Here is a 21,502-nt window from a genome sequence, read left to right on the forward strand (position 1 = left end):
GTCCAAGACGACAAGTCGAAGTGGCCTAGTTTTAGACAGCAGATGGTTCCATGAGTGCGCTCACCCAAAGAAATATTGAAGCCATCTAACAAGTTCCTGAGGTCCATGGCATCGAGAGATGTCTCCATGCATATATGTTTTAGAATTTCTAGCACAGGCCTTCTGGGTTCACTTCAAACAGTATTTGTACAAGGGACAGCCTATCATCTGATGTGCAGCAGCATCTTGTTTTCAGCGCAACTCGAGTAGAAAAACTTGTACCTTGATTTGCTTGCAAGCATCGTCCTTGTCCATGTTTCCATTGGGCAATGCTAGCAAGCCAAGCTGAAGGCATCACTCAGCTCCAGTAGCAGCTATTGTTATAAGTATCACCAGTACCACGCTCACAATCGGTAGTTATTACAAGTTATCGGAGGTTTGTTAGGTGGAACCCATAAAAATGCAGTTAGAAGGTTATTTTGAAAATGACACAAAAGCAGTAATATAGCCTGGTGAGTGTCAATGAAAATACTGTAATGAAGATACATATCTCATTCTCTAATAGCAAGATTATGTCGATTATTACACGATATGGAGGCCATGCGGCACCGCTATGCCGTTACTCACGCAGGCTTGCACCTGACCCTCGAGGTTGCGCAGGGAAGCTTTGGGAGGCCACGCCCAAATTCCTTAAATTACGTTTCTGATTCTAAAACCCACGTGACATGGTGCAGAGATGCTGAATTCACAGTTTTCGAAGCACTTAGTATATACACTCGAACCTTGTTATAACGAAGTTGAAGGGGAGCCGATATTACTTCGTTATACCCATTACTTTGTTATATCCATTATGGTCACTGCAATATATGACCAATGAGGTGAGCAATTATGAACATGAAAATAAGAAGACTGCTTTGCGGCTTGCAGGACTGCTACACGGCCATGCCTGCAATGACAACAAAAAATCATTGGCGTGGGCAACACGCGACTTAGCACCTGACGCGACAGCCTTTAGATAGCTGCCTTCTATTCCATTGTGACGGTCCATTGCATCCGGTTTCCACTTGGCCCGTCGTGGTCGAGTAGCATGTAGCACACAACACAGTGCTCCGTTGTGGGATCAAGAAGGCAAGCGAACTTCTTCGCGCCGGCTTGGCTCGACCAAATCATGGCCTCTGAAATTGCACTGATGCCAATGTAACCTCGGAGGCCACGCCCAGCTGCGAGATTGCACTGGGGGAGATCTCTGAGGAAAAGTCAAGTTACGGCTGCCTGCACGGCATGCCGTAGACGGCGTAGAGAAAGGGAGAAGTGAATTCACTAATCTTTCGCACCGCCACGTATAGTGGCACAGCAGGGCGTTAGTCACGCAGGCTCGCGCCTGACCTTCGAGATTGCGCAGGGAAGATTTTGGAGGCCACGCCCAGCTACGCCTGCCTGCGTAGTGCGCTCCGCAGTAGAAATGAATGGACTAATCTTTCGCACCGCCACACGTAGCTGCACAGCGTGGCACAGCTTTCACACGTACGAGGTCAGTGGAGAATTGTGATAATGAGCTCCTGCTTGTCCGTGTCTACGTGCGGCGGTGCGAAACACCAGTGTTGCTCAACGATGTATTCGATGTGGGGATGCGGGAGTTTTGAACTGTTGTCCCGAAAGCCACGGAAAGCGTTGTACTCGGCGTGCTATGGTCGGGTATTTTTGGGTTTCAGAGACTAATCTAGTTAGTTATATCCATTGGCAGGACAATTTCACTTTTAAACGAGGTTTTAAATGCATGGATCTATGTGGGGATTTCAAGGGGAAATTAATTTCCTTCATTATATCCCATTTCGTTAACTTTAAAGGGACGCTAAAGATACACATTAAATCTGTTTAGACTGACGAAGAATTCTATTTTCGACAATATTGTTACGGTAGGCAAGCAGACAATGTCGACGACGGAGAGGAGGACGAAGTGCTGTTCGTGAAAACAGCCTCTCTGTATTCTCAGCTGCTGTTTATCTATCTCCTGTAAATACACCTTGTAAATAGTTTATACCCGTGACATTTTTGGTGAGAGGTGCTGGGTACGCGTCTTCGCCACGGAGCTCCGCAGCGGACGTCTCGCCCAGCCTGGGAACATGCATCAAGCGGCAGGCACCGCGTCTGCAGCTGCATCGCCGACTACGCAGACCCAGTACGTTGCTCTACCTCAGCCGCAAGACCCCGGCAAGTTCAACGGCCTCAATGGTGTTGACGTAGAAGAATGGTTGAAGATGTATGAGCGCGTCAGCAAGGTGAGCAGGTGGGATCCGACCATAATGCTGGCCAATGTCGTGTTCTACCTCGACGGAACACCGCGAACATGGTATTACACACACGAGGAAGAGCTCACCAGCTGGGAGTTGTTTAAAGAGAAGCTGTCCGACGTTTTTGGCGATCCAACCGGTCGACAGCTAGCCGCCAAGCAACAACTCGCCACGCGTGCCCAAACTGCCACCGAGTCGTATGTCTCCTACCTCTGTCAGAGGGCAGAGGGCGTCAGAGGGCGTCCTCGCCCTCTGTCATAAGATCGACACGTCAATGCCAGAGGCGGACAAGGTTGGGCACATTATCAAGGGCATCGCGGACTACGCATTCAACCTTCTGGTCTTTAGAAACTTATCGACTGTCGACGCCATCATGAAGGAATGCCGCCGTTTCGAGCAGGCGAAGAGCCGCCGTATACATAATCAGTTTACACGGCTTCCAAATACTGCAGCGACCTCTTCTTGCACCGACCCAACCGACCAATCTAGCTTGTCACCACCAAGTGAAAATGTGACCCGCATTGTGCACCGCGAACTCGAAGCAGCGTTTCCTGTCTCGCCTCAACAGACGTCTTTGACCAATACTGCTGAGACAATTTCGCTGATCCAGTCCGTGGTTCGCCAGGAGATCGCTAATATGGGTCTCCCCAGCGCCTGCTCCTTGAGTCGTCCTGACACCGGCCCTGCTCCTATGCCTCGGTCCTATCACAGTCCACCCCACAGTGCCCGTTATCCCTACAGTGCGCGGAATCCATCGGACTGGCGTACACCTGATGACAGGCCGATCTGTTTCTGCTGTGGCCGAATCGGTCACGTTTCCCGTCACTGCCGTAGCCGTTGGCCGTCCCCGCCTCGAAACACATTCTGGAATTCAAGTTCGCCCCGCAGTTCTTCACCCCGTCGCTTCTACGACGCTTCCGACGCCACTACCTCTCCTCGCCGCTATACTCGCTCGCCCTCGCCTCAACGTCGCCAGCCACGTGCGCCCCAGCTTCACCGCTTGCCCTCGCCGACCTACCCAGGACCATCCCAGCCGGAAAACTAGGCAATGCGGCACCTTGGGGTAGTGCTGCAATGTCGAATTCGCCGCAAAATCCTCCTTTGACGCTGTTTACGAGACATAACCTTCTTGACGTCCACGTTGATAGGTACACCCGTCACAGCACTCATAGATACCGGAGCGCACATATCGATTATGACCAGCCGCCTTTGCCGCCATTTAAGGAAGGTTGTTACGCCTGCCATTACTCGGGTCGTACGAATCGCCGACGGCAGCACGGTAGCCGTGATCGGACTGTGTACTGCACGTGTGAGCATTTCCGGCCGCCAAACTGTCGTCCTTTTCACTGTGCTTGACCAATGCCCCCATGACCTCATACTAGGCCTCGACTTCCTCTCTGCCCATTCAGCGCTCATCGATTGTTGCTCTAGTACTGTGCGTCTTGACCTGCCTCTGCTGGACGATCCTCCGACACCTCGAGAAATTCGCCTAAGACCGACTGATTTTGTTCCCGTTCCACCACAGGCCTTGACATACATTGAAATGGCGTGCGCCATCTACGCCAGTTCCCAATGGTGATTACATCTCCGCTCCTATAACTGCCATCGTTCTCAGCCACAACGTTACTGTCCCTCACACAATACTGAGAGTCACAGACAATCGCACGTATCTCCCTGTGGTGAATTTCGGGCTCACAAAGCAAATTCTGCCTAAAGATATCACCCTGGCTACGATCACTGCTTTAGCAGTTCACTGCGCTGAGACTTTTGCCGTCGACGCATCCTGTGAATCTTTCTGGTCTGCCACTTGTACTGACCACGAAATTAGGAAAATGATGGCCCCGAATCTCACACCTGTGGAGGCTGACCAGCTCTGCAGTTTATTGGTTTCGTACAAGGACATATTCGACCTGAACAACCGTCCCTTAGGCCAGACGTCACTTGTCAAACATCGTATCCATACAGGCGATAATCCTCCCATCCATCGGCGCCCCTACCGAGTTTCAGCTTCGGAGCGCCAAGTCATCAAAACGGAAGTAGACAAGATGCTCGCAAAAGACATCATTGAGCCGTCGTCAAGTCCCTGGGCGTCACCTGTTGTGCTGGTCAAAAGAAGGACGGCACATGGTGATTCTGCGTCGACTACCGGCACCTCAACCGCATCACGAAGAAGGACGTCTACCCACTACCTCGTATAGATGACGCCCTTGATTGCCTATACGGGGCACAGTATTTTTCATCCATCGACCTACGGTCCGGATATTGGCACATCGCTGTGGATGATCTCGATCGTGAAAAGACCGCCTTTATAACGCCTGATGGTCTTTACCACTTCAAGGTTATGCCTTTTGGGCTATGCAACGCTCCGGCTACCTTTGAGCGCATGATGGACTCATTACTCCAAGGATTTAAGTGGTCGACTTGTCTCTGCTACCTAGATGATGTTATTGTGTTCTCGCCGACATTCAGCACACACCTTGAGCGCCTTTCAGCTGTACTTGCTGTTTTTCGCAAGGCCGGTCTACAGCTCAACTCGAAGAAATGTAACTTCGGCCACCGTGAAATTACAGTCCTTGGACATGTCGTCAATGCGTCTGGCATCCGACCGGACCCGGAGAAAATTCGCGCCGTGAAAGAATTTCCTGTCCCACAGTCCGCAAAAGATGTCCGAAGTTTCGTGGGCCTTTGCTCTTACTTCCGCCGCTTTGTTAAAGGTTTTGCCACCATAGCACACCCTCTGACAGATCTTCTGAAGAAAAGTGTGCCGTTTTCATGGGGAGACTCTGAGGCCGCCGCCTTTTCACGCCTTACCACCATACTCACCACCCCGCCGATTCTAGGACACTTCGACACGTCAGCCCCTACAGAGGTGCGCACCGATGCCAGTGGCCACGGCATCGGTGCCGTCTTGGCACAAGTTCAGCACGGCCGTGAACATGTTATCGCGTACGCTAGCCGTCTTTTGTCACCTGCGGAGCGGAATTACTCTATTACCGAGCGCGAATGTTTGGCACTTGTGTGGGCAGTAGCGAAATTCCGCCCCTATTTATATGGCAGGCCCTTTTCTATTGTAACGGACCACCACGCCCTCTGTTGGCTTTCGTCCTTAAAAGATCCCACAGGGAGGCTCAGACGATGGGCTTTGCGGCTACAGGAGTATTCCTATTCTGTAGTGCATAGGTCTGGTCGCCTACACAATGACGCTGACTGCTTGTCCCGTTACCCTGTCCACACGCCCGCCAACGCCGTCATGGATGCTTCCGCAAGTGTTCTTTCCATTTCCCAGCTTTTGGACATGGCCCACGAGCAACGCCTTGACGCTACCTTGAGGACCCTCATTGACCGAATGGAATCTGCTCCCACTGATCCATCGTTACGGTGGTTCGTCCTCAACGACGGGATATTGTACCACCGCAATTTTCACCCTGACGGTCCTCCCCTTCTATTTGTCGTTCCCCAACACCTCCGCTTAACTGTGCTTCAGGAGCTTCATGATGCACCTACTGCCGGACACCTAGGGGTTGCTCGCACTTACGACCGCGTGCGCCGCCGCTTCTATTGGCCCGGCCTCGCACGCTCCGTACGGCGATACGTAGCTGCTTGCAAGCCCTGCCAACATCGAAAAAAACCAGCAATGCCTCCTGCCGGGTACTTACAGCCGATCGCCATTCCAACTGAGCCATTCTTCCGCGTGGGTTTGGATCTCCTTGGCCCTTTCCCTGAGTCCAGCTCTGGCAACAGGTGGATTGCTGTGGCTACTGATTACGCGACGCGCTACGCCATCACTCGGGCGCTTCCCACGAGCTGCGCGACTGACGTCGCCGATTTCCTACTCCAGGATATCATTTTAGTCCATGGCGCCCCGCGACAGCTCCTTACCGACCGTGGCCGCACTTTTCTCTCCCAAGTCATCACCGATATCCTACACTCCTGTTCTACCAAGCACAATCTCACTACCTCCTATCATCCCCAGACCAACGGCCTTACTGAGCGGCTTAATCGGACCATCACTGACATGCTATCGAAATACGTTTCACCCGACCACAAGGACTGGGATATTGCGCTACCCTATGTCACGTTCACCTATAATTCGTCACGCCACGATACTGCTGGGTATTCCCCCTTTTACTTGCTCTTCGGTCGTGACCCTGTATTACCATTGGACGCTTCGCTCCCCTTGGTACGGAATTCCCGGACCGAGTATGCCCGCGACGCCATCGCCCACGCTGACCATGCGCGCCAGCTTGCCCGTACTCGTTTGTTGGCATCGCAGGAAACTCAAAAACACGCTTACAATTGCCGCCATCGTGAGACATACTTTTCACCAGGCTCTCTGGTACTACTTTGGTCCCCTTGCCGACGAGTGGGGCTCTCCGAGAAACTCCTTTCGTGCTACAAAGGTCCTTACCGCGTTCTACGTCAAGTGACCAATGTCACCTATGAGATCATCCCAGTGACATTCGTCGGGCCACCCGGTTCCACATCACCTGACGTCGTACACGTCTCTCGGCTTAAGCCCTATTATGCCCTTACCGATGGCCCCATCTGAAGCACCGGGACGGTGCTTTTTCCGCCGGGGGTTGTGTTACGGTAGGCAAGCAGACAATGTCGACGACGGAGAGGAGGACGAAGTGCTGTTCGTGAAAACAGCCTCTCTGTATTCTCAGCTGCTGTTTATCTATCTCCTGTAAATACACCTTGTAAATAGTTTATACCCGTGACAATATCACGGGAATAGGTTAGATGTTAGAAGCGGAAAATGACTGTCAAAGCTTGATTTTTGAATTTCGTGCTGAAGCCCTAGAGCTGGTACATCAGTGTGACGTCACTGTTTGCAAAGTATTTTTTTTTTGCAATTCGACTGTTGTGGTTCATTAAAAGTTCTTCAAGCTTTCCAAGTTCCGTCCTTGGCTCTTTTAGAATACAATGTAGTTATTTTTACTGATAAAAATTTAATTAAGTCCGAGCAAACGGCGTCAAAATCCACGATGTCACGGTGAGCTAGTGCGGAAATTTCAAGGTGGTGTTGCCACCCATTGTCCTCCTTCGGCTTAGGCTTTCGGCAAGTGCGGCTCGGCGGGGTACGACCTCGCGCGAGCACTGTGGCACCGCTCGTCGGCTTAGCGTTGGGAAAAGGATCAGCACAAAGTACGCGCTCCCCGCACGGGCAAAGGCACCGTGCGCGAGCTCCAGTCCTAGTCACAAAGGTGTCGGCAGACGAGAGGAAAGCATGTACGTACCATGCGCTGGTCCCGGAGAGAGGGAGAAAGCCACGCTCCGCCGCTAGCAGCCGAAACGCGGCCGCCTCGTGACATCAGCGCCCTCAGTGCAACCGCCGCGTGCGCAGCGCCACCGCGGGAACCGGTTACGCGGGACGGGGAAAAGCGAGGACGGCAGAACAGGTGAAACCCCCGCGCAATGGCGCCGGCGCCTCCCTCAATCCCCACAAAATATGATGCCGAAATTGCTATCTTGCACTCTGAAGTAATTGCCTCCATATTGTGTCATAACTAACATGATCTTGCTGTTAGAGAATGAGATATGTATCTTCATTACAGTAATTTTCATTGACACTTACCAGGCTATATTACTGCTTTTGTGTCATTTTTAAAATAACCGTTTAACTGCATTTTTATGGGCAGCTTTTGGCTTTCTTCCTGCAATATGAATTTACTTGTTAACCAGATGAGATGTCATTCAGTTTTTTTTTTTCATTGTTTACTTTATTTAGAAATGTTTCTTGAAAATCAATACTTGCATATCTTGGCTGCTGGCATTTGTGCAAGTCAATTGTTTATATAATTCAAGGAATGCCTTTTCTTTGTTTCCACAACCTCACTTTTTCCATAAAGCTATGCCTCCACTCCAAAAAATGTTTGAGTGATTGAACTTCTTGCTTGCATAGCACAAGTACCTAATTTTCTGAATTTTCTTGGATATTTGGCTAACCATGTCAACGCAAGTATTGTGGTCAACTTGGTATTGTGCCTCTCCCATAAAACTGTCCTGTTTTTGCTTACCGAATCAGGACCCTGATGGCAAAGGACGCAGGAACATTCGCAAACTCATCTCTGACGAAGAGCTTGCTCAACAGACTAAGGCAGCTGCGCAGGCTGAAGAGGAAAGAAAGCAACGCATTGCTGAAAGGCAGAAACTGGTATGGTGTCCTTTGTACTGTGCTGTTCTTTGACTGACCGTCACTGCTTTTCCTTTTCTTGCTGCAGTACTACGAAGTCCTTGGAACTCAACCCTATGATGCCGACGTGACAGTGAAGGAACTGGTGCTTGAAGTGGACCTGCAGACGAAGGAACCCCTTGTGCAAGTCAATGAAAAGCTCGTCAAGTTCATGAAGCCCCATCAGGTCAAAGGTGATGTTCCTTGCATACTTCCATTTATAGAATTAGTGCTTTATAGTGACAGTTGTGGGAAAATAATTTTTCTCTCCACCTTATCTCGAGGGTGAAATTTTAGACGAGATGATGGCCTGATAAGAGCATGATATGATGATCGACGTCGTCAGTGTAACAGAAAGAACAAACAAAGCAAACCCCATTTGAAGCTTGTCGCAGTAACACCTTGCTGTGTACAGTCAAACCCACTTATAACGACACCGGTTTTAACAATATATTGGTTATAAAAATGAGAAGCTGCTGCACTGTCAACTTTTGTATGTTTTCTATGGTGAAATAACCTGCTGAATACAATGCCCCCAGGCCACTTTATCGGTTATATGATGAAGTCTGGCCACTGGGTGTCCGTACCACAAGGTAATGGAATGCGAAATCTTTGAAAGAAAAAACACTAGCCTTCCTCTGTTGAGAAAATAGGGGTAAGCGAAGCTTGTCGTGTGTGCACCTGACCTACTACTTTTCCCTTCCTTTTGTACTACCGGTCCTTCCCTTTTGTGCAATTTTTCCTTCCGTTGCATTGTACGATTCCTTCCCTTGATGTATACCTTTATTAAACGTTTATGTTTTATTACGGCGACATGTCCCTCGACCGGGACATGTCTCGGCGACGGGATGGAAAGGCCACGCGTGGTGCGTTCTGCCGAGGAGCAGGCTGCGTTTGATGAATGGCACTGCGAACTCTATTGGAAAAGAGCTCACTGTCGCTGGGCAGAATGCACCACTCGTGGCCTTTCCATCCCGTCGCCGAGACTGATCTGAGGAGAGGGAAGACCAGCGGAGCGCACGTGAATCCCCTTTCCTTTCCCTCCCCACAACATGCCAAACGACCTTGATTGGCCACGCGCATCACGTGATCCAGCACCGGCACAGCTGGAACAGCAGCTCTGCTCCGGGAGCAGTCGGGTTTTTTAGCGTGACACCACCACCACTGCCGACACTTGTGAGGCAATACAAGCTTCGCTTGAAAAAAATTTGACCCGCCGCACCTTGCCGCACTGTTTTACAGCCTTCTTCGCATCGCCAGCCTCGTGCGCCTCTCTGCCGTTGCCCTTCCGCTCCTCCGAAAATGAATGGGCTGCACCCATAGCTCTATGCCACACCTCTCTCCGAAACACGAATGGACCGTTTTAACTGTGCTGATAGTCTGATAGCGCTGCTGTGCAGTGCCTGCTGCACGCTGCCCCGAGATTGCGCACTGGCCAGCTGGCCCCTCATTCCGGGCAATTCTGCCAACGGTTTAAGGCGCTCGGGCTCGTCTTTGTTGGTTGCGTCAAGTCGGTCCTAGGCCACGTGGCATCTCGGCCTCGTTTGACTCACCGCCGAAACGGAAGACGGCTGATCTGCCCGCTGATCATTGGCAATGCACGATGTTGCCGGTGGAAAGAAAGCGCACTGCTATATTGGAAACAAGGTGCTTTAACCGATGAGGCGATCGTTGCGAATGTGCTTGTGTGCAGGAAGCTGAGTTAAACAGTTACACGAGTCGGCACAATCAGTAGCCGGATGGAGGAAAGTGGTAGGGAGCGACACTGGCCTCCCTGCCATTATAGTTTTCTCACAACTGCTATTCCATCCCTTTATTTAGATTTTTTTTCATGGAACTCTGTTATAACAATGGAATTTTCGTGGCAGTTGAATATTGTTTTAAGTGGGTTCGACTGTATGCGCCTTGCATTGTCTGTGTGTAAGCATTCAGTGCATAGAGAAGAGAGCAGGCCTTAGATGTGACATCCACGAAACAAAACTGGCAGGAAGCTATATAGAGCTGTGCAGTAGTGAATTTCAGTGTATATTTCATAGTCATAACACATTGCTCATAATCATGGGGCTGTACATATCTATCTTATCTCCTGGTAATGCTACAAGAAAGACCGCTTCACATCATGATATTTTCAAGTTCTATAGCACATAGTGAGCCACTGTTTAGATCACTTGAGCTAAGGCCATTTCAGATTGCACAAGATTGTAAAAGTGCTTGCCTAATGCACAATATCTTGTCGAATAATAACCCTTACTCTTCCAGCATCTTCCTAACGCCTTATAGAAACACTTGTCACCAAGCTAAAAATAGTTTCTCAACATTCCATCAATGCACAACCTTTATGAGAAATGCACAGTATAATAGGGAATGGTATCTCGCTTGAGATAAATAAAAACAAGAACTTTTTATGTGCCCTAAAAAAATTGGGTGAAATAGATAGGAATTTTTCGTCAGTGAAATGGTGAATACATTGCACTTTTTGTACCACAAGAACTTCATTTCTTTATAATTGTTGCTATTAGTATTGCACTGTTATATATGTTATGCTTAATGTGTGCCTTCAAATTTATGAGTTTATGTATGTACTATATGTAAAAAATCAGGCAAGTTTGCACTCAGTCGCACAAAGCTTAGGCACAGTGAAGCTTACTGGCTGCTACTGCTAGGTATGAACTTGGTTGCTGCTAGGGCTTGCCGACGCCGAACGCATTGGCGACATTTCACGTGACTAGCGCTGGATGCGTCGGCGCCTACGAGCGACAGCGTTCCTGGCATGCCACAAACGCAGGCAGGCATTATAACGAAGCTTGGCACAGTGCCAAGAACGCTGCTGCTTGCCGACGCCGAATGCTTTGGAGGCTAGCCACTCGATATCAATCGGTCAGCTTAGCTGTGTCTTGAGCTTTGCACGGCCTAGTGCAAGCTTTCGCCTTTTTTTTTTCTCCTGGCTCAGCGTGCCGTGGAGAGAAGAGAGGCAGGGGTCGGGAAGGAAGAAGCTGGATGAGGAGGAGACCGCGTGCGCATGCATGCGGTCTCCTCCTCATCCTCTTCTTCCGGGTTGCCATGGCTACCACGACTACGCACCACAAATTACGGCTGGCTTAAACAGCTTCGCTGTTAAAATAACTGTTCAAATGAAAAAAAATAATCCGACCTGGATCTTTTGCTACAAAATGTATGCTTGAGTTAGTACACTTGCTTACCGATTGCATGAGTCCATGGCTAGCAGTCATGCTAAATACTCAGATGAAATGCTCGATCACGTTGTATAATCTTTCATCAGAATAAATATTCATTCATTCATTCATTTAATTCATTCAATATGTGTGTGTACTTCAAAGCAAACTGTTTCTGATTATGTTGGCAGAAATACGGTAAGATTAAATTGGTTCTGCTATACCGCATCGCACGTTAAAGAACCCCAGGTGGTCAAAATTAATCCTGAGCCCTCCACTACAGCATGCCTCATAGTCAGAACTGGTTTTGGCACGTAAAACCCCTGAAAGAAGAAGATGCTATATCTCATCAAAATGCAGGCTATCTTAGGAAAACTCTTAGGAAAGGTAGTTTTGCAGTAAATGACTAGAATGTTGCAGAAGATTAGCTGTATGCACATAAGAGAGCTATGGATGAAGAAAACTTTCGGCCCTGTGGGAAACCTTAAGACATGTTGTAAATTTTGTTAACAGTTACTACAATTTAAGAAGGACATTGGTGCTAGTTAAAAGCCATTAGTATGGGTAGCAGAAAATGAGTTGTGTCAGTCATGGGCTTCTGGTCCACAGTAGTTAACATCAGAATAAAAGTAACTTAAGGGGGGACGGGCCTTAATGACCAAGAACTCGCGCAAAAGTCTTTTTTTTTTTAATGCTATATTTGAATTATGCAGAAACTGATTCCCTAAACTTATCGTGTCTCCTGGATTGATATTTTAGTCCTAATACCGTTTTATGCCACACTTTCGAGCTGAATTTTTGCCAATGGATGGGTAAAAAAAACTTTTTTTTATTTCTGTGACGTGCAGCTGATGTACCACATTTCTGATCGCAGTGACTACAACCAGAAAGACTATGTTCCTGGGGCCTACTAATCACAGTGGAATTGCAAATATTCCCCCGTTTTGTGTTGTTGTTTACTAAGAATGGGCTTGTTAAGTTTATCTCATTTGCTGAGAAAAAAAGTTTTGCTTCAATTGCAGACTTCCAAAAACTATATCTCTGCCTTCAGAAAAGCTAGAGCTGCAATTTTTGTTATTGCTTGTAGCTGAATCTGTAGAGCACACAGGGTTAAGAGTGAATTTTTTAGTTAGGCCTCTGAAAATTTTAATTTCACCTTAAATCAAGTGGCCATGTTTGCAACATGTAATTAAAACTACTATAGGATAACTAAATATTATCATACTAAAAAAAAGTACTCCTAACTCTGTATGCCTTATGCTTTGTAGTTTCTAGGCATGTCCAAATAGTAACCCTCTGAACAGTAATTTTTCTGTTATTGTACCTACAAATAATAGTTAATTAATTTTAATTATCTCCAAAAATAATTAACTAGTACAGAAAAAGTAATTGCATATTTGAAATCAGCATGAAAAACAACCAGATTACCAAGTTTTGTTACATTAGCTTAAAACCAAAACAAAAAAAAAACAAATTATTTGAGACCAGTGTCCTCCCATAGTTAAAATACAGAAATTAGTTTGATAATAATACATTACTTTCCTTCAGAATTACTTCTGTGTGCTTGTTTTTGTTCATTGTATTATCTCTCCTGTACACAGTGCTCAAATTGTACGAGTGGTCATGGGCTGAGCACGCCAATGTTACTAAACTAGCTTCAGTTGTAAAACTCGGCGGCGTTGCGCAGAACCGCCACCTGCCCGCACCTTCATGGCGCTGCCGTCGCACCCAGCTTCACTTCCCCACTAGCCGGCTACGCGAACTAGCCGAACGAAACACGCGGTGCAGCGTTGGTGTATTCTGTGGTTGGTTGTTGACGGGCGGATTTCAGGAAGCATGTCATCTGTGAAACTGTAGCCTTCATCGCGTTTGTTAAGGATATTAGCAGGCGATGCCGACGTGCTGCGTTCCTGACTGCAACAAGCGGCTATCGAACGATGTCGACAGTTCGGCGTGCCACTTGTGTGCTCCCAGCAATGCGACACTTGGCTCAGCGTTGAGCAGAGCGATTCCTCGTGCTGACCGGGAACTCCGTGAAATCCATAGAGTGTGATTTACACTTTCATGAGCAGGACATCTTAAAGTGTTTGATCATATTATGAATGGACAGACGGCTGAGATGCCACGAGATAAGTGGACACTTGCCGAGGGTGCAGTGCCGAAAGTGTTCCCGAACCTTCCCTCGTATCTGTCGAAACAACCGGGGAAAAAAAAAACGCAAACGAAGAGAGATGTTTCGTGACCTGTTCTGGGCCATCTTAGAAGAGCTGTCCGAGAATACGCTGAGTCGTGTTGGGTGCCCCTTGCACTTTCAGGAACTGAGTGCACGCATCATTAAATTTTTAACAGCAGAGCTGTTTAAGCTTTTTGCTTCCCCGCGTAGTGTTCGCAAAAACTCGCCTAGTGATGACGTCACTACGCACAGCTATGCCTCGCATCACCTTGCGATAGCCAATCAATAGCTAATTGATAATCGATCGATAAACAATAAATTCTGGAAAATGCTGGGGATGACTTGGTAGTGCTTAGCCTAGCCCAAATATGTGGCCAATACCTTGCGATAGCCTATCAATAGCTAATCGATAATCGATCAATAATCAAGAAATTCCGGAAAATGCTGGGGCTGACTTGGTAGTGATTAGCCTAGCCCTAATACGTGGCCAATATGTTGCAATAGCCAATCAATAGATAATCAATAATCGATCAGTAATCAATAAATTCCGGAAAAGCATAACCCGTAAGGCCAGGACCAGCTAGGTGCCGATCAGCTCCGTTGTTTCTTTAGCCTTGCGCCACTTGTGCAAGCTACGCTAATTTTTATTTAGTCACGCGCATGCATACGCACATACCTTGCAGGAACCTTGCATAAAAATGCAGTCTTAGGCAAGGTTCCTGGAGCAGCGGCGGGGATCCAGTCTTAAAGTAAAGGCAGCGAGGAAACGTGCCAAGCTGCTGTAGGTAGAGTTGGTTTCCACGTAGGCCCAAATCATTTGCCTAGATTATGTCCCTTCTGACAGTTTAAGTCTTAGCTATATATAGGGGCATACAGTTGTTTTTTACTTCGTTTTCTTTAATAAAGCATTCATTGGTTTACAAGAAAGTTGTGCTGTTATTTTTGTGGATAACAAATTTGGTCTCGCTAGCTGGCGTATAACTGCCCCAGACCAAAGTGTTAAGCAAGTAAAAGCAGCGAGAAAACGTGCCAAGCTGCTCTATGGGAAAAGTTAACTGCGTGAAAGGTTTTGGCGGCAGGAAGAAACACACGACACTTAAAAACGCAGCTTCTGCGCTTCGGCGTATGCGTTTCTTCCTATTGTGCAGTTTACCCTTCTTTCAGTATGAACCAACTAGCCCGATATATCTTATTGCTGTAGGTGGATAGCGCTTTCGCATGGTATCACTAATTCGGACTGTAGGCAGAATGCCAGCGAGCATGAAACACGCGCAAGCTGCCCGTCCGCACGAGCTCAAGGCTGCGGCGAGGCGTCTGCAGTGGAGCGCGATGGAACGGCGCCGCTATCTGGCGGCTGCCCAAGGAGTGGCGACAGCGGCGGTAAGCGCACGGGCGGAGAGTTTTAAAACTGAAGCTAGTCTAGTAACGTTGGAGCAAGCTACACATTTACTATTGTGTGTGCATGTTCTATTTGTCCAGCAAAATTTTTTTTTTTTCGTCTATTTCAAGCTAGTGGAACGGCCTGCTCAATTATGGCATTAAAATGCAGGTGTCAAGTTCATCTATGACTGTGTCATTGAGTCATTGGAGATGCTGAAGAAGGACCCAGAAAAAGGATCTGGCTGCATCTTGGCTCATTGTATGGGACTTGGAAAAACATTCCAGGTGCTGTGGTTAGCCTTTGTTGGAATGCAAGATGGGAGAGTGTGCTGTCATGGGGCGCACTAAATATTTTGTCACTATTCAGGAACAGTGATTCTTTGTCCATCAATCAATTCTTTGTCCATGTTTGATGAAGTAATTGCCAAAAGAAGGTGAGAATTACAGAAACCAGGGAATCATGGGATAGTCAAAAAGCTTATTTTAATTGCAATCGAACATAATTTTTGTGTTTTTGCTTTTCCTCATGGTTAAAACAAAGGTGCAAGAATATAAATATTGTGTTCTAGTGCGATTAAAATTGCTTATCTTCTCCAAACTTTCTCTAAACTCTTTTATTGTTGGCTTCTTGAATTTTAGCTGTATATTTGTCCTGAGGAGTTGTTCAGTGCCTGCTCCATCTCCTCAGGACAAATATACAGCTAAAGAAATTAATTATGTGAGTGACTTTAGGGAAGTGCCTTGCATTTCCTCTTATTGTAAAACCAAAAACAAGAAAAGTTCAAGCAAACTGTGCCACATGCTTAGAGCAGCACGATAGCCATGTTGTAACTTTTCATCTAACGTTGCTTTGCAGGTGATATCTTTCTTGCACACCATGATGACCCACAAAGAGGCTGGTCCCTTGCTTAGCACTGCTCTCGTTGTGTGCCCTTACAACACTGTGCTCAATTGGGCTAATGAGTTCGAGCACTGGTTACACAGCAATGGCCTGGACATGAAGGTGGGTTCTCGCCTGCTCTTTTTGTCGGAATAAATTTGTGGTAATAGAAGTGCAGCAGGCACGGCAAAGGAGATGACAGCAGCGCACAGTACATGTCACTTGCACTGCAGTGCTTTGTTGTGGTTTCGTCGCTCTACTGAATTTCTGCTTCCTTTAGCCTCATGTGTCTTAAAGGACCCCTCACCCTGGACCCTCCGTAGCTTTGTTACACTGGCACTTGTAAGGTATGGATTGAAAGGCTTTAGAAGTACTTTGCTTGATGAAATTTGTAGTTTAGTAGTACAACATTTAAGTCTTCCGTAACTAGTGGAGCTCAAGGCAAATTGTGGCTGGTGAGTAGCAGGTTAGGGCTGCAGTGCTGGCCTTATTCCACTCTTTAATGAACATTCTACATTCCTAAACATGTTGCAAAGCACAAAGAATCGAAGTATGAGAGCTAGTATGCTTATGAATGAGCTGCATTCGAGGCCAAAGTGTCCTATTTATGTTTTTTCTGTAAAGGGCTTGCCACCTACTAGAAATTTTGCTTGATTCCCTTTAGTATTACGTACACACTTTCAATACTAGGTTGTCCTCACACAATCCAGTATCAACTGACATAATATTGTCTGCTTTTAACGCAGCCCCATTGTAGCAGATCTTGCTTGACTGAGTGTTTCATCAGTTCTCACATTTTGGAAAGTGCAGAGCATAAACTTAGCATTATGCTCTTCTGTCTGCAGGTGTACGAAGTGTCCTCCATGAGAGCAGATATTCTGAGGCTGGAGGCCCTGGAGAGGTGGCACAGTGAAGGTGGTGTGGCCATTATTGGCTACAGCATGTTCTGCCTTCTTGTTAAAGGAAGTGGCAAGCGCAAGAAAAAGGCAATGATCACCCGGTACAGGAGAGTCCTCCTTGACCCAGGTAAGTGCCAGCTGTCTTGAGAACAGTCGTGCTTGAGGCATGATCAACTCTATAAAATGCATACTGGCAATCACTCAACGGACAATAGTTACAGCATGGAACCTGCGGATGACTGGACTCTACTTCTGACGCTTGTCGCGTCGGAGACAATACCGCAGCTGCTTGGAGCTTGGACAGGCATTTCACTCTGCTGCATCTAGTTTTGATACTAGGTGGCGAAAACATTGATTTTATTCTCCACTTACCTGTGGTCAATAAAATGGAGAAAGGGCGACGGCAACGATGCAAGCCGCGCAACAACGACAGTGCGTCGAGCAGACGACAGCTACTCAGCCCGTGAGCTCATCTCAGCCAATGAGCGCTGCCGAAACAGCCGGAGCCAAAGTTTATTGGCCGGAGCTTCAGAATAAGGCAACCGCAGTGCTTGCCAAGGCATCCGCTGGACCCACCTCCCATTCTAGTACACTCTACACATGCCCAGACGAGATGTTGGCGTGTATGGTGGTGGGTGTCGAAGAATATTTTTGCTGCTGGTTGCAGTGCGGCGTGTTGTATATGCAGTAAAATCTCGCATAGACACGGAGTGCGCATTGCTTGCAGTAACGAAAGCAGTTCGCCATTGCCGCGTTGACTCAACAAGGTCCTCGCCATATCTGTGCACGCGGTCACGAGCGAAGCGTGTACGAATACTCCACTGGAAACTCGCTTGTACGGTACAGCAAGCGACCCGGCACTGACAGCGTGAGTTTTGTAAGTGATGCAATGCACAAAACTAGCAAGGGTTCGGTTCCATGCGGCAACAGGCACCGTGTTGCAGTGAAACTGTGCCGATTTTCGCTGCACACACGCGCACACACACGCACACACACACACACACAGTCGACTCGTTACAGCAGACCCTGATGATAATCAAACAGTTGGTGCATGTTTCAACTACCGCAGTAACATCGCGACACATCGTCAGAAAAAACAAAAGGAAACTACTCACGAAAAATTGCATGTGTACTTTCTACATGCGTGGTTGAAAAAGTTGCGTGCAGTGCACTGCTGAGGCGCGATCGAGGTCGTTGTTCGGAGCATGTGTTCAATTTCGCCAGGCGCGGCCTAGGTGAACTGTGCACGACGAAACTGAATGCGCGCTTCGCTTCTGCCCTCACCTACGCTGCTAATGTGAAGTTACCGTATATACTCGCGTAATGAACGCACTTTTTTTCCCCCCAGAAATCCAATGCAAAGTTGGGGGGGGGGGGGGGGGAGAGTACGTTTATTATGTGGGGTAAATTTTATGGCATTTTATGAGTAAGCGTTCTTTGTGAAACTGCTCCAAATTTGGGATTTAGTGCTCCAAAACGGAGGTTTTTTCCCCCCAGTAACCTGCTCCAAATTTGGATTTTCCTGCTCCAAAAATTGCTCCAAATCCTATTTTGGCTGTTGCACCACTGCTGGTGGCTCACCAACATGCGTTATCCATTGTGGGCTGACATTGAATGCTATGTTCACTTCAAGGGAAACTGAGACTTCCACCCAAATGTGGAAGCTTTCTTTCGAGGAACCCAGTTGGGTTTCCATTGTAGCAAATTGCTACATTTGGGTGGAAGTCTCAGTTTCCCTTCAATTACTTATCTCCACCTACCGGATTTCCGCTGAACTATCACGCCTATGTTCACTTCAGCAGACAGTCCGATCAACGCAGTATCGAAATTCACCGAATGCAGCAAAGTAATCTTCGCTATAAAATAGCATGGTAGTGATGTGACAGGTGACAACCTGAATGATTAGGAAAATTTGCGGTCCCTTCTGTGTAAGAAGAATCTGTTGGTAACTGTACTTAATTGCATAAAAGATCAAATTCCAATATAACGAAGCAAATTACCGATTTTATTGACTTTGTTATACATATTGAGGTTTAACTGTGTACTGAGGTTCAATTGTATTCACATCAATCAGGTTCCCAAGAACTGTGTGCTTTCTTCGGTATAGGGTGTTTCAGCAATAGCTGCCTCCAATTTTTTTTAATTAAGCAAGCATATTGGTGAATCTCCTTCTACAGCAGTCAAAATTATTGACTCTTTCAACTCTTTGATGTATGTGTTTGTATGTCCATGCCACAAAGTTCTCACAGTTGTAAAACTACTGTGGTAAAATACAGTAAATGGGCAAAGTACTAGGCGGGCACATTAATGATTACCTCATCCATCACATCTGCAGATGGGGCCACAGTGATACTTGCTTTGTGTTTCTCCACCAATATACTGCAATGGGCATTAGCGAAAAACCACAGTAACTGGTCATACCAAAAAAAAAAATTAGGGGCAGCTTCATGCTAGTGGTGCGAAGACTAGGCAAACAGCAAAGCTGGCGACCCCACCTTGCTTTATCTCGGTTCGTCCAAGTTTTTGTGAGGTTATGCTTCGAGACTCGGCCACGTTTTGCGCAAGATCACCCCGGAATCATTGACAGCCCAGGGAGCAACGAAACCTCGGTCGTTAAAGTATCTGGACGCTCAAACGCTTTTGCTTGGTTTTGCGGCTCGTAACTCCGTATCTTCTGCGAATCGCTGACGTTTCGATGCCGCTTCGGCGGCGCAATGTCAGGATTGACCTAAGTCGTCTTACTCGCTCTCGAGTAGCGGCGCGGTAACTTTCGCATTGCGCTTCCTCATCTTCAAGAGCGACGCTCTTCTTCGGCCGCCCCATCTTCGCGGTGATGTGCTTGGCGCTGGAGACGGTGGGGCTTTTGTGTCGCCGTGCCGGCGATGCGGAGCTATATGTACTGTGGGTCGGCGCAGTGACGTCACGGCTTAGCTTCCGCTTCTGCGCAGCCGCGGCAACCACTCCGCACGGCGCGGTGGCGTCATGGCTCGGCAAAGCTAAGGCGAAGCGATGCGATGCGGCGCGCGTGATTACGTCATGGCTTACGCAACTGTGGCGAGGCTCGGCACAGCTGGGACGAAGCGTTTCTAGGCGACGCATGGTGACATCATCGCCAGGAGGAGGTTTTGCGGTGTACACTCGACAGACCATCCTCGAGCTTAAACACCTTCGCTGGTTCACAGGGGTATGTGCCATTGTGCTTGGACCTTTTCTGCACTACCACCAGGATCTGCCCACATTTCAGCGTTACACCTGATGGCAAACGCCGAGGTTAAACAGCTTCGCTCTTAAAACATAAAGGTTTGCTGTCGTGCATGTGTGGCTTAATGTGAACACAATGAAACTGAAAAACACATGTTTGGGTCAGGTATGTCTGTTTTGGGATGTACGTAAGGCTTTTGCTTGAGTTGATTTCTGGTTGATTGTGGCTTTGTTTTGATGGAACATTGTGTAGACACATATTTGTTCATGGCCACTTATGAATTGCATTATGTATATTGTTGTTCTGCTTCTGCTGTTTGTATGCTTTACATTGTGGTATTTCTCAGTTGCAGACAAGTTAAACACTTATGGGAATGTAAAGAGAAGAAAACTAGAATGCCTTTTACATTACATGTAATGACTCAATAGCACAATTTCACACTGACATGTATCCAGTTGCCAAAGGTTGGTAAGCCCCAAACTAAGTGCGCAAGCCAAAATTATGTTGGCATCACATGAAGTGGCTAAAGCAGAAACAAAGAAAGGGGTTCTAATTAGCCTTAGCTTGTTGGTGCTTTGTTTGTCCACGATAGTGCCAGCTGTTGTTCTGCTCGTGTAGTAACATGTAAGAGCTTCATCTAGTTCATCAAGCTGCCACAGAGAAGCTTTCTTCTTTTCACCCCCCTCCTATTTCATGAGAACATGATTGAAGCCTAAGCCACTCTATGCATGCCAGTCTGGCTGACCTATATGTTCATATACCGACCTTGTACTTGCGGAACCAGTAACCAGAGGAATTTTTGGTGTAAACCACTCCAGGCTACGCTCTTGTTGTTTTTGCATGAGTTTGAATTTGTGAGTGCAAGGAAAATGTAATTCCAAAGAATGGACAAAGAGTGTTCCATGAATGGGCCGTGCACTTTATGGAAGCCTGGTGAAAGGAACCCTCTTATGCTATCAGTCGCCACTGATGATTACCAATCATCGCTTCCCTTCTGATCTTGCAATCAACAAGCTATACAAAGATACTGTCATCATGGCCCATTATGTGGGATATGACATGTAAAACGTTAAACCAGCTCACAGGCTACCTTGCGAAATTTTTTTTTAAATAGTAAAATTATGAAAACATCAAGGTTAAGCTCAAGTTTTGTTTTGGAGGCCCAAAAAGTTAAGGAATGCCAATGACAAGTGCAAGGTTGGCATGGGAGCTTGGAAGCAGGACACCAGTCACAGTAGCCTTGACAGTGAAATTTTCTGCCAGTTGTTTTATCGGTTATGTGCCAGCGTATTTGTTGCCTAACAGTCATCTTAAGTGTAGTTGAGTTGACACAGGGTGGCTTACCTTAAC

General features: G+C 47.3%; 1 protein-coding gene across 9 annotated transcripts in view; it reads left to right on the forward strand.

Annotated features, from left to right (window-relative positions):
• Positions 1-21,502, forward strand: part of LOC119450204 (transcriptional regulator ATRX-like) — a 127,975-nt gene that overhangs the window by 18,460 nt on the left and 88,013 nt on the right. For all 9 annotated transcript variants that reach the window (XM_049665712.1, XM_049665714.1, XM_049665715.1 and 6 more), the window contains 5 exons: positions 8,299-8,427; positions 8,495-8,639; positions 15,341-15,456; positions 16,028-16,174; positions 16,897-17,077. In XM_049665712.1, the coding sequence (XP_049521669.1) occupies positions 8,299-8,427; positions 8,495-8,639; positions 15,341-15,456; positions 16,028-16,174; positions 16,897-17,077 (718 nt within the window). The remainder of the gene's footprint in view (positions 1-8,298; positions 8,428-8,494; positions 8,640-15,340; positions 15,457-16,027; positions 16,175-16,896; positions 17,078-21,502) is intronic.

Source organism: Dermacentor silvarum, chromosome 4 (genome assembly GCF_013339745.2).
Source record: "Dermacentor silvarum isolate Dsil-2018 chromosome 4, BIME_Dsil_1.4, whole genome shotgun sequence".
Taxonomy (NCBI): domain Eukaryota; kingdom Metazoa; phylum Arthropoda; class Arachnida; order Ixodida; family Ixodidae; genus Dermacentor; species Dermacentor silvarum.